At 40.3% G+C, this 12,969-nt stretch overlaps 1 protein-coding gene across 2 annotated transcripts; it reads left to right on the top strand.

Moving 5' to 3' along the window:
* The first annotated feature begins 217 nt into the window (after positions 1–217).
* SDCBP (syndecan binding protein (syntenin)) lies at positions 218–11,767 on the top strand. Of its 2 annotated transcripts, none has more exons than XM_009697334.1 (8): positions 218–297; positions 3,243–3,321; positions 5,889–5,998; positions 6,315–6,473; positions 7,934–8,109; positions 9,358–9,529; positions 10,097–10,188; positions 11,041–11,767. In XM_009697334.1, exons 1-8 carry the CDS (start codon positions 247–249, stop codon positions 11,093–11,095), a joined length of 894 nt encoding a protein of 297 aa, XP_009695636.1. In that variant the 5' UTR covers positions 218–246; the 3' UTR covers positions 11,096–11,767. The 2 variants fall into 2 exon arrangements, with proteins under 2 accessions (XP_009695636.1, XP_009695637.1); XM_009697335.1 differs by having other exon boundaries at positions 247–279.
* Positions 11,768–12,969: the final 1,202 nt, after the last annotated feature.

The following is a 12,969-nucleotide window of genomic DNA, read 5'->3' as shown; positions in this document are numbered from 1 at the left end:
AAGGCTATTATTGATAATAGATTAAATGGGTAGTCTTAATGGAATTTATCTACAGTGCCAGGTATCTGTAGTGGTAAGACTTGTAGGTCACAGATCACTTATTTAACACTTTGTCTGATTTCTTTTTCTTTTTTCCTTTTTTTTTTTTTTAAAGTTGTGCGAAGAAAGTATCTCTGGCTAACCCTGTTTGTTTGCTTTCCCTTTTTTTTTCCTGGTCTTCTCTCTACTCAGTGAGACTGCATCAAAATGTCTCTCTATCCTTCCCTGGAAGATCTGAAGGTGGACAAAGTTATTCAGGTATGGTGGGCTTTAATAAGATGAGTTTTGATGACAATAATATATCTGATGATATTCAATCATCAGATTGATAGGGAGCCTTTTATTGTAAGTGAAAGTTTGTTTTACCATCACACTCTAAAAGGGGGGAAAGACAAACTGTTTACTTTGTAGCTTGAAATAATATGATTAATGCTTATCTTACCACTGTTGGGTATGTATATTTTATAGTAATTTGTCTTTAATGTGTTGATATGTTTGGCTCTTTTTTGAAGTAGGGATACTTGGTCTTAAGTAGACAAACATAGTCAGTCTCTTCTCATACTTCAGCTCTGATGTGATGAGTAGGTGTTGACTGAACTAATAAACCTCCTGCATCTTGCTCCTGGTGTCCAAACCTCTGGCAGAAGCTTTCATGGTCAGTTTGGCACCAAAAAAAGAGCGCTGGCTCTCTTAATGTCATCTGGAATACAGACTTGTCCTCTGGCTGTTTCATGGTAGTGACCAGTTCTCTCAGTACATCCAAGATTATCATATTTGTGTAAAACCCTTTGTGTAAGACTATTGGTAGCTTTATTGTTAGACAGGATGAAGATAAAAAAATCTGTGAAACAAAATAATGAAGAACATTTTAATGGATAAAATCTTCATGAGAAATTTGACATGAATGTATTTCGCAAGGAGTTTCCTTGCTTTCTTCAGCATTTTACCTAGCTTCCATTTTTCTTCCCTAAACTTGAACTGGATTCCCTCGCAGTGAGTTGTCCTGCATTTTAAGGTGGCTGCTACTTCTGTCCTTGTCCTTCTCATTGGGAAGCACTCAAGCAAACTGCACAGAACAGCTTAGTGACTTGCCTCTGCTGTCCCAGAGTGGAGTGCCTCAGTCTCACCTCAGTTGCTACGTGTGGGGTGGGGCTTTTGAAGTTGTGGTTGCTGTGTTGGGATTTCTCCTTGTTGTGTCCGCCCATCTCATTCTTCTTATCTTACCAAAGTCCTTTATGCACAGTCAGATAATGCTGAACTGAAAAAAACCAAAAAGAGTAGCCTGGAGCCTAGAATGTGCTCCTTCAGCCTTTTATCGACCAACTGCTAGAGTTGATATATTACAATTTTTAATTGTAACAAATGTAATAAGTAAGTCATTCCACTTTCACTGATATTTTTTTGTAGAATCATAGAATAGTTTGGGTTGGAAAGGACCTTTAAGGGTCATCTCGTCCAGCCCTCCTGCAGCGAGCAGGGACATCTTCAACCACATCAAATTGCTCAAAGCCCTGTCCAACCTGACCTTGAATGTTTCCAGGGATGGGGCATCTGCCACCTCTCTGGACATCCTCTGCCAGTAACTCACCACCCTCACGGTAAAGAATTTCTTCCTGATATCTCATCTAAATCTTTCCTCTTCCAGTGTAAAGCCATTGCCCCTTGTCCTATCACTTCATGCCCTTTTAAGAAGTCCCTCCCCAGCTTTCTTGTTGGCCCCTTTAGGTACTGGAAGGCTGCTCGAAGGTCCCCCCAGAGCCTTCTCTTCTCCAGGCTGAACAACCCCGACTCTCTCAGCCTGTCCTCACAACAGAGGTGCTCCAGCCCTTGGATCATCTTCGTGGCCTCCTCTGGACTCGCTCCAACAGGTCCATGTCCTTCTTGTGCTGAGGACCCCAGAGCTGAAGGCAGTACTGCAGGGAGGTCTCACCAGAGCGGAGCAAAGGGGCGGAATCCCCTCCCTCGAACTGTTGGCACAGCAGTTAGCAACGGCTAAATTATTTGCCTCTCTCAAAGTGCATTATAAAAATGCTGTCTCTTTAAATATGTCTGAGAGCACTCCTAGGAGAAAGTGGGGCGGAGTACTGAAAGACAAAGTCTATATCCACAAGTGAGTGTGATCAAAATGACTGCTGGTTAAAACAGACAGACTTGTTTCATTAAATATTCTAACCTGTTCTTTTTGTCCGGCACTGGAGTTGGAGGCTATTCTTCTAAATACGTCTGATACTGAGAGCAAGAATGACTCATTACTTATGAAACTTTTCTCTAAAAACAACTTCCTGGAGAGCGGAGGACTATGAAGTCTTCTATTTTTAAGCATGATTTCCTTAAAAACATTAAGTAATTTGACCGTCATGTTGTATTAGATGATTTATGTGTCCTGTTCAGCATATGTTTCACTATGCATTTAGTAATTTCCCTTCCACCTTTGACATTCAACCTCAGAAAAGCTCTTGGCGTAGCTATTTCCATCACACTTAACAGACCTCTGTAAGGCAGTGTCTTTCACTGGTCGTGATTACACAAGGCCAAAAATGTAGTAGCTGAGGTGCTGAGAAGGAAGGAAACTGCCTTACTTTAACATGGTCTCTTATATTTGTGAGTCAGTAAGCAATATAGAAATTAACCTTAGTGTGTTTGCTGTAGTGGCAACTTCTGTAGAAAAATCATCTTAGAAGTTCCGTTTCTTTCAGAAGGTGTTAAACCAGTAGCATTGGATTGTGTGGAACTTACAATCTGTAAGGAACTATGGTAGAACATCTGTAGATGGTGAAGAGGTAAAACTGCTGCTATCCAGCCAAAAAAAGTAATGGCAAAACACTCTGCCAAAGGTCATACCTTAAGACTTAGTTATAAAGCTTTGTCAGCCAGGTTTAATGTGTCTTTTAAGGCTCTTTAACTTGCTTGATGACAAAAACAGAACAGGTTGACAGTAAAGCCTTTCTGCATTACTACTGTAGCCTTGTCTCTGAGGAAGGTACAAGTTGATCTGCTGAAGCAGTTTGATACTACTACAGCATATTGTATTGAAGTTAGTTATTTCAAAGAAAAAGATTGACTTCAGAACTTCAAGATGAATAGTTAACTACCACCTACAAGAAAAAAAGAAAATATTTAGTCTCCTGCTTGCATAATAAAGATTTCATAGTTTGTTTTTTTTTCTTGTAGAAGATAACATATGTGAGTTTCCTTGCTTTTAGGCTCAGACTGCCTTTTCGTCAAATCCAGCTAATGCAGCAATCTTGTCTGAAGCTTCTGCTCCCATTCCTCATGATGGAGGTAAGCTCATGTACTGTATAGTATCCTAATGTTGTGGAAAGCAGTTATGAAATCCTAAAGTTAACAGTGCAGTCAAAAATACCTATAAATATGTAACCCTCTTTACAAAAGGTGAGACCATGCCTTTTTGGAAATGCCAACGCCCACCTTGGTAAGGTATTATAGGAGTCAAAAACCGGTGTTTGCTTATAAAAGGAAGTTGTGGCAAACACTAACCCTTCTCTTACTTTTTGAAACCTTTTCCAAGTGAACCTCATGTAACAAGATTTGCTATTGGTACCATTTGAGCTCTTTTCAACTCCTACCTCAAACACTTAATTGTCCTTATTTATTACATGTATATTTGTAAGCTTTAGATGGCAACATGAGTCTGAGTGTCTTTCCTCACCGTATGAACTTGCTTAGGAACAAACACTAATCTCTGTCAACAGAGAAATGCCCAGGAAGGTGGAACTTAATCTTGTCATACTGGCAACATAAAGCTTCCAGCGGATTTGGGGATTGAATGTCTGGTGGGAAATCCATCAGACCTAAAGCTGAATGACTTGTACCCATTTCTCCTCCTTTTCTCCCACATACATGCACATCCATGAAGGTGCACGGGGTTGAGGCCAGAGCTCTGGTTTAGTAAGTTATGCTTGGTCTAAAAGACCTAAAGCCACTAAAGCCACTAACCAGCATGACCAGCAGCAGTGCTGGAACAGCTGTCAAGAATGCTGGTGGATCAGGTATTAAAGCTTGGTGGATATAACTTTGTCTCCAGGTTTTCTTCTGGGCACTGGTGTGTCTAAGATGACTTGAAGGCAGGAGTTTGTGTAGCTACTCAGAGAGCTGCCTCTTGTAGGTGCTTTCTGTAATAGATATTTATCTAGACCATATTTGATTTCGGGTCAGCAGTCCTTTCTTGGCAACATTCTTTCTGCTGTCTGGAGTTTGAATTCTCCTGCAGTTTTTGTGCCTGCTGGCCAAATAACATAATTTTGACATCAGGTTATGCATGAATTGCTCAGGAGCTGTATATGGCTGAAGAGTGATTAATCACTCAATACATCCCAAACAAAGGGAGGCCTACACCATCTATAGGATGTGCCAAACCCACTGGGAATCTCTCTGTCCTGGCGGAGGCCGGAGAATGTACAACATCAAGAGCTTTCGGATGTGTTCTGCTGTTTGGAGGTCTCTGTTTTGAATGATAATGTAATACAGCCAGCAAAGATGCATCCTGTGTTGTAGTCTTCGATGAAGAACAAAAGAGAAAAATCAAGTAGCTGTAGAACTCTTGTGCAGTGTTAGTTGTGTATAATCCTAGGGGCTTGAAAATGCAAGCAAAAATTGAAGAAACATTCATTAAAAGTTTATTAATCAATATTGGTGAAACTACAAGCTGATCGATCAATCTGGAAATAAGATCAGATAGCTCTCATGTGAAGCAGCATGCAAACATGACTGCTCAAAGTATTAAGGAGCAAAAAAGTCTCTTGTTTATACTGGAATTCATCTTGCAATGACCTTTGTTCGTTCCCAGAAAAGTTACTTTCCATTTCTGGTCAAATGTGGATTCTTATAAGAGCTGGTTTTATACATGTACCTATAAATGAACACTAGAAACGGCAGCTTTGTGAACTGCGGAGCATGCTTGCTTCCAAGGCCATCCCTTGCCACCACCTCACTTTCCGAGCTGCCTTTTCTGTCCCCACCGATTCAGTGAGAACGGTGGGTGGACTCTTAAGAGTTCTCATATCTACCACTTGTTAAATGGCACCAGTTTAGTTATCTGTGGAATGTCAAGAGCAGTATCAAGCTTATTTCCAGAGTGATTGGACTCAAGGTCTGACAAGCCTGGTCGATTTAACTTGCTTTCATGCCGCTCCATGCACCCTGCTCCTCTTGGGTGTAGTGGAATCTCCTGCTGGATATTTTAAGGGCTACCTTTGTTTTGTCTTGTTGAGAAGCACGTCTAAAACCACTCCATTTTGAAGTTATGAGAAAATGACAGCAGCTTTCTTATGAAGACTCTTAAAGCAGACTGCACTGTGGACCTTACAGCCAGGAGGCTGTCTTCTGTGGAAAATTTACCGTGCCTGACATCTGGAATGTCCTTGGCATGGATGCTTCTTGCAAGTGCTGTCTTGCGCTTGGTGGAAGGTCACTCGTGTGTGTCTCTGTTCTCCAGCATACCTGGTTGGGAGTGGGAGAGAGAGTAGTGCCCCACTAATTGCCTGAAAGCTTTGGAGCAAGGACATGTCTTCATGGACTGCAGCACAACATTGTTTTTGGCACTTACCGCCATGTGTCTGATGTTATTTGTGCTGTAAAGGGTGAATGGAGTAACTGAAACTCAAAGTCCTCTGTAAGCTCTTCATCTCAAAAGTGCTGCTTGTCTGGTGACTTTTCTAAACAGGGCTAGAGTAACAGTCCTGATTGAAGTGGGTCTTCCGTTGTCATTTTCAAATTAAGTATGTTACAATAGCGTAAGACTTGTTGAAGTAATTGTACGTGTTAAAGCAGTAACTGCTCCTTCTTTTAAATCAACGATTGTATTGATGTGGGTTTTTTATCTCCTCTAGGCTTATACCCCAGACTGTACCCAGAACTTTCTCAGTACATGGGCCTGAGCCTCAGTGAGGAAGAGGTGCAGAGCAGCTTACCAGTGGCAGCAGCTGCTCAGCCACAGGGTGTAGGTACCAGTCGAGCATGTTTTGGAAAGCAAAAGTATAAAGACTAAATGTATATCTAGCATTCTAGAGAGTCGACTACTATTTAAGTACCATACTTGACTGATAAATGAATTATTTTTAAGTAACAGTACCTGTTTTAATCTGGTCTTAAACTGAGCAGTATGTTTCCAGTGTTGGGGGGGTGGGTTGGGGAAGAGCTGGTGTTGTGACTTAATTTGTGTGTTTTGGTTTTTTAAATATCATTTCATATAAACTGACATATAGCTATTTAAAAAAAGTTGAAATTAAGTTGTCTGGCTATTTTGTTTTAATCAGCAACTGGTAACACGACCTTCTACTAATTACATGGTAGCTCCAGTGACTGGAAATGATATTGGAATTCGCAGAGCAGAAATTAAGCAAGGCATCCGTGAAGCAATTTTATGTAAAGATCAAGATGGCAAAATTGGACTTCGCCTTAAGTCTGTTGACAATGTAAGTGTAGAAGCTTGCTTTTGCCTCTGGAGATCCTACTGCTGGATTAAATTAGTAGTGGAGTTATTGTACGGTCACAAAATTGTCTTCTGTATAATGTTTGCTTATCCATTATCAGAATTTTAAAATCCTTCATTAGATCAGTAACTAGACTTCCAACTGTCTGGATTGGGATCTAAATTTACAGCGGCAATTTACTTCCATGTGTTTTATAACACCTGAAAAATACTAGTAACTCTTTTTTTCCACTTTAGAGCATGAAAATATCCTTGGAGAGCTGCTGTGATACTTGTTAGCAGTTCAAGACTTCTTGTCTCTATCTTTGTGTAAACACTGGGCAGCACTTAAAGTTCAGCAGAATGCAGAGGAACTGCCCGTGACTTAGAAGTAGCTCCTTTCTTACAGCTTTGTGCAGTGTGGTGCTGGTGAGCAAAGTAAGCATGGTGAGGCTGTCGTCTTGCCTATATGTAAAGAGTAATTTCAGAGTAGGCTTTTTTTTTGTTTCCCTTAGCATGATCATAGCTGCCAGAAGATACTTAAACCTGCTCTGGAGCTTCTCTGTTTCAGTATCTTTTGGTTCTCAACATGGAAGATGCTGCTCTGCTTGTTCTGTTTTGTTTTGTTTTTTTTTCCCCTTTGACAAGGCCATTTAATCTGAATGTTTAAAAACAAAAATGGTACTCAAGGTTTCATATAGGGTTAAAGTGTTTTTTATAGTTCTAACCCAGGAAATGTTGGGGTTTTCTTAGAATAGCATGTTTCACTTTTTGTTGTAGTTTACGCTTTTTTTTTAAAATCACACCATACACCCCCCACCCCCAGGTATTATCTGCAGTTTGCCTTGATATGCTTTTCCTGGTGTTTAGGGATACTTTGACTGGAAATAGTTTTTTAACACCTTGGGTTTTTACCTGAGGTGCTAGCAAGTCATCATTGACAAAGTTGAAAACTAATGGGGTTGTGAAAGAAGGAAAAATCTGCCATAGTTCCTAGCATTGCTGATCTATTTCTCCAGCTATATATAGACTCTGATGTCTGGCAAAGGAATTTAGTTAAATGCACAAGGATGTACGCAAGTTTACCACTAGTCTGTCTTGATCCAGTAGTTCAGTTTTCTTGTTCAAACAGAATAGTATTTACCCCTTGAGTAAGGCTTTAATGTTATGTCTATGTCTTTTTTTTTTTTTTTTGTCTAGAGATGTAGACAGAACAGATTTACCCATTTCCAAACTTTATTCCAATATTAATTACCTGTCAGTCTCTTAAAGATATCTAGAAATAGACTGAAATTTCAGAAATGCCTCTTGAGGAGACGTAATTAACAAGTCCTTCTGCTTGTTTGGTTGCTATTACGTAGAGAGTGGGGGGGAAAACTTGAAAGGGCTGTGTGTTCTGTCACTGGTCTTCATCTTTAAGGAAGAACTTCCTTCCCCCACCTTTTTTTTTTTCCTCTCTTGTAGGGTATATTTGTCCAGTTAGTTCAGGCAAACTCTCCAGCATCCCTCGCTGGTCTGCGGTTTGGGGACCAAGTTCTGCAGATCAATGGTGAAAACTGTGCAGGATGGAGTTCTGATAAAGCGCATAAAGTTCTGAAACAGGCTTCTGGAGAACGGATTTCAATGATCATTCGGGACAGGTAAAGCCAACTGCAGCTACGGATTCTCGTTATCCATCTCGGAGTAATTCTGTGGGGTTTGGGTCTCCCCTTGCTTGAGCAGGACTGCAGGCATAACAATCTCTTTGGCCCTGTACTTCAGTAGTAAAGATCCTCAGAAGTGTTCTCTTTTGTGGGGAACAGTCAAAATAGTTGTTAACTTGTAAACTTCCCGTACCCGCTTGCCTGGACATGATGAGGCATAATATTTTTCAAGGTAAACTAATGAGTGATTGCACAAGTCAAATTTAAACTGAATTCAAGAGTTCTTTGCTTTTTTTTTTTTCCAGACGGAAGTTGACTTTTGCTTATAGTAATTGAAAAAGCATTAAAAAAAATGGTACCAAAATATTTGCTGTATTAATGAATATATTTGCCTTTTTATTTAGTGTGATAGTTTTCTTGTGAACTCTGTTGCTTAATGCCGGTTTTGCTAAAAGTATGCTTGATGAACCAATATAGATTTTTAATTATATTAAATAATGAGCTTGTAGCTAGTTGTATGTAGTAACAGTCGGTCAGATTGAACACAAGGTCTGTAGGCTCTGAGAATACAGATGGTATGCGATATGACTAGGTATCCATCTCAAAGCTTTCTCTATGTTGGTTTATGTTCAAGAAACAAGTTTGACGCAGTGGAGGGCACGTTGCTTCTGTCAGGGCAGCTACTTCTGTTGTGTATTGAACCAAAATACCATGGTAGTAGATTCCCTGCTCTGGCTACCACTTCTGTGCCTGACTTCCCACCCTGTTCTTGCATTTACTTGCTTTTTAAGACATCATAATTTAAAGGCTTATTGTCTGTAAAGCAGTAGAAATGTTGTTGGGGAAACCTTGTACTCCAGAATCATGTAGTCTGCTTACAGTTGTTAAAACTGCCTGCACTATTTTGTCTACCTCACAACATTTGTAGAGAAAACTTAATTTTTAATGGACGTTTGTGTGTGGTGGTGGTGGGTGGGTGGATGTTGTATGGGGTTTTTGTATTATTATTAATCCAAATGGTGAAGTCTTTGTAGAACAGGGAAAACATGTAAGGCTTATAAACAAGTGTATGTTAATATAACAATACTAACAGAACGAAGTTAAACCCAACTACTTTTCATTGTAGATGATGTATGAGTCTTGGAGTACTATTACCTTTTAAGTCAAAGATGCCGAAATAGCGTGTGGTTTTTGCTGTGGTTTAGTAGACTGAAAACAGGGGGTTGCATTTTAAATGTCTTACAGGCCTTTTGAACGAATTATTACTATGCATAAGGACAGCACCGGGCACGTTGGTTTCATCTTCAAGAATGGAAAAATAACCTCAATAGTGAAAGACAGTTCTGCTGCAAGAAACGGACTCCTTACAGAGCACAACATCTGTGAAATTAATGGCCAGAATGTAATTGGATTGAAGGTAAAATCAGTAGTATGTGGTGGGTGTGGATAGCTGTGAGCTTTTTGTGTGTGTGGTAATTGTGTTTTGGAGAGGGAAAAGGATCGTAATACCTTGTTTAATGTTCATAAAATAAGAAAGTAAATCATGAGAGGTAACTTAACCTGATTCGAGAGAGGTGTATGTTTTGAGGCTTCTTTGTGGTTCTGTATCCATAGGCAGGACAACTCATTCTCTTCCTCTTGGCTTCTACCTGCCTAGGCTGACCCTCAGGTTTTATCTTTAGTCTAACTTTGCTGGCAAAACAAAGAATAAGCTTCCTCCTGCCAGCCCCTGTCAAATTCTAGAAGGAATTCCATGTGTAACATCTGTATCCCTTCTCTAGTCGGTTTGTGCTGGACACTGATAACCAAACATCTATCAAGTGGTATTGCAGGCTCAGTGACTTGCTCTGAAGGGGAAATACTCCAGGCAAGGAGTTGTGGGTCTCTTCAGCTGCATGAAATGTGTCCAGAAAAAGCTCTTGAATGGCTGCTTTATTTGTCAGCTTGAGTAATGTTACTCGTATGACTTCTTCTTTACTAACAGGACCCCCAGATTGCAGACATCTTGGCAACAGCTGGAAATGTAGTGACCATTACTGTCATGCCTTCCACTATTTATGAGTACATAATAAAGAGGTGGGTAATAAACAAAGCAACCATGGTGTTAATCAAGTTGTCAGTGACTTTTTTTGTAGGTTAAATAAAATGTTCTCATGGTAAGGCCTAATTACAGACTTAACATGAAGGCTGGAGAGGGAGTTGGGGGGGGAGCCTGAAAGTTTGCTTAATCTGATGTTTTGGTCAAACCGGTGTCTTTTAGTTCTGTTTTTCAACCATTCATGTGTTAGTGGTGCTCCTTTGCTGCCTCTCCTTTTGAGAACTGTTTTGTAAATGTAATTGTACTTGAAAGTTCCCGGAACCTCATGGGTAACACAGGTATTTGCTACCTTGTAACAAAAATGTTGTTTCTAGCGCAACTAATTCTGGTGACCTAAACATGATTCTTGGCAGGATAGAGTTGTGTGAGGCTTTTTTTTTTTCCTAATCTTTTGGCAGCAGTGGCCTTCTATAGCTAAATCTCTCCTGCAGAAATATGTTTTTGTAGTTGTTAGAAATTTGTGTTGTTTTTTTTTTTTTCCCCACTTGGTGTGTTCTTTCTACAAAACAGTTTTTGGTCTAACAGCTGCCTTTCCCTGCCCTCCCTCCCTCCTACTTGTGCTACTGCTCTGCTCGCAGACGTGCCCACATCCTGACGGATGGTGGTAACGCAGCTCAGTTACTAATAAAAACACTGAGTATCATGGGCTTCTGCTCCATGTGTGCAGCTTTCTGTAGCAACATATCTGTTGTCAGAAACAGCGGAGTAAAAGGCCGGCTTTTCAGTTGTGTTCAGGGGCTAGCAGTGACAAAGACAGAGTGATCAGAAGCTTTAGTGCTCTTCTACAGTTGTCTTTCTTACAAAACTGAATGCCTCTTCCTTTTCTTTAGGATGGCAAGTAGCATTATGAAAAGCCTGATGGATCACTCTGTTCCTGAAGTCTAAACGTGCATCGTGTATGTGTGTGTACATATCTATCATGATGATTCCACTAAACTTGGGCTATTATACTCAGTGATTTCTTTCTTCTGCACATGAGCCTTTCTGGAGGCTAAGAGAAGATATGCTGCATCAAGCATTTGCATCTATAATGGCTGGGAATGTTACAGTTCAACATATCTCGTTTATTCACAAACTGTAAAACTTGTAGCCTTATATGCTTGACAAATGTGAAATTCCAATTGTGTTATGACTTCTTTTCGTAGGTCTTTTATTTAGTTTACTACTACTATAAGCCATTGCAACTAAAGGAACCAGCTATCACTTGCAAAGTTACGTGTTGTTACCTAGGACAATGCTGTGCTTTGTACGTCCAAGACGAATGAGTATTTTTACTGCTTTCTGTTTGCAAGAGTAGATTTGAAATAGCATATTAGAAGTATGGCTAGTACTAGTTAACTTTTTTGTTCTAGTAAATACTGTTTACACAAGAATGCCAGCTAAGCTGAATATAGCTAAAGGCATCATTCAGTAAGTAAGCGTATTAAATAAAAGTAGTGTACAGATACTCAAATCTTTTTATTACTTGTTATACAAATTGTAACTAATATGCTTATCTCTTGCCTTAACCATGTTCTTAAGGATTCAGAAATAACCAAATAAATGACGGAAAGTTTAGATACTCTGTGTGTGTTTGTACTTCAGGTGAGCCAAGGCAGGCTTGTTTTGTTGAGGTTGGTTTCAACCAACAACAAAGATGAGATGGGAAATACAGTTTAAAACAGCTCTCTCAATCGGCTTACTGCCTACGGTGGGGGAAATGCTTTAAAAGAGGAGATCCGGGATCCTTTAGACAAGATAGGCGTAATTCTTTCCATACCTTGTTTAAGGCATGGAATGGCAGCCTAGCTGTTCTACAAGATGTACTGATTGTACAGTTGTGGTTCCATTTTATAAAAGTGTGTGCAGCTTGCTGGGTGTACTGGGCTGGTTGGGGTGGAGTTACCTTGCTTTGTAGCAGCTGCTGTGGTGCTGTGTTTGAGATGTGACTAAAACAGTGTTGAAAACAGCCAGGTTTTTGCTGTCGCTGAGCAGCACTTGCCCGGCCAAGGCCCCTTTCTTGCCTCTTGCGCTGTCCCCTGCCCCCACGGGTAGGCTGGGGGTGGCCAAGAGAAGGAACTGGGGCTGGGACTGCTGACCCAAAGTGGCCAGAGAAAAATTCCACACCATTTGGCGTCATGCTCAGCAGTAATTTGGCGGGAGTCTTTCCAAAGTCATCCTTGCTTGGAGACTGGCTGGGCATCAGTCTGCTGCTGGGATGGGATGAGTCAGTGCCTCTGCATCACACTTTTTTCCCTTTTTTTAAATTTTTTTTTCATTCCCTTAGTAAACTTACCTTTATTGCAACCCACAGATTTTCCTAGCTTTTGCCCTTCTCATTCTCTTACCATCCTGCTGTGGGGTGAGAGAGAAACCTTGGGGGTAGGGTGTGGGCTTAGCCCATGCCACAATAGGTCACAGGCATGTTCAGCTGAGACTTTGTAAGTGAAGTGATCTGAAGTTAAATACCAGTTTCGGTGAGTCATTTCCATTCTTTTTATTTTTTAATGCTTTGTTCCAGGTTTCAGCTATGAAATCTAGGATTACTGAACTTCCTCATAGTGGGCAGTAGCCCAAAGTCAAAGCAAGTAACTTCAGTTTGGTACAGGTAGTATTTGTTGTAAGATGGGTGTGGGGAATCAGTTCAGCTTTTCTTTCAGAACTTGGATCCAGAATTGGTCTGGGATGGTGGTATCTGAATTATTTACTTACTTGTCCATTTAAGTAAAATAAAACATCAGAAGATGACTATAAGAGCTCACACCAAAACAAAAAGCAAA

The sequence above is a fragment of the Cariama cristata genome, unplaced genomic scaffold (genome assembly GCF_000690535.1).
Source record: "Cariama cristata isolate BGI_N322 unplaced genomic scaffold, ASM69053v1 scaffold9383, whole genome shotgun sequence".
NCBI lineage: Eukaryota > Metazoa > Chordata > Aves > Cariamiformes > Cariamidae > Cariama > Cariama cristata.
Note: the sequence above shows the minus strand (reverse complement) of the source record. Positions and strands in the feature narration are given on the sequence as shown.

Excerpts from the sequence above, each read along its gene's own strand:
- SDCBP (XM_009697334.1), top strand. The coding sequence starts at position 247 with ATGTCTCTCTATCCTTCCCTGGAAGATCTGAAGGTGGACAAAGTTATT. Across the intron at positions 6,474-7,933 it reads GCCTTAAGTCTGTTGACAAT|GGTATATTTGTCCAGTTAGT; the intron begins GTAAGTGTAGAA and ends CCTCTCTTGTAG. Across the intron at positions 8,110-9,357 it reads TCAATGATCATTCGGGACAG|GCCTTTTGAACGAATTATTA; the intron begins GTAAAGCCAACT and ends AATGTCTTACAG.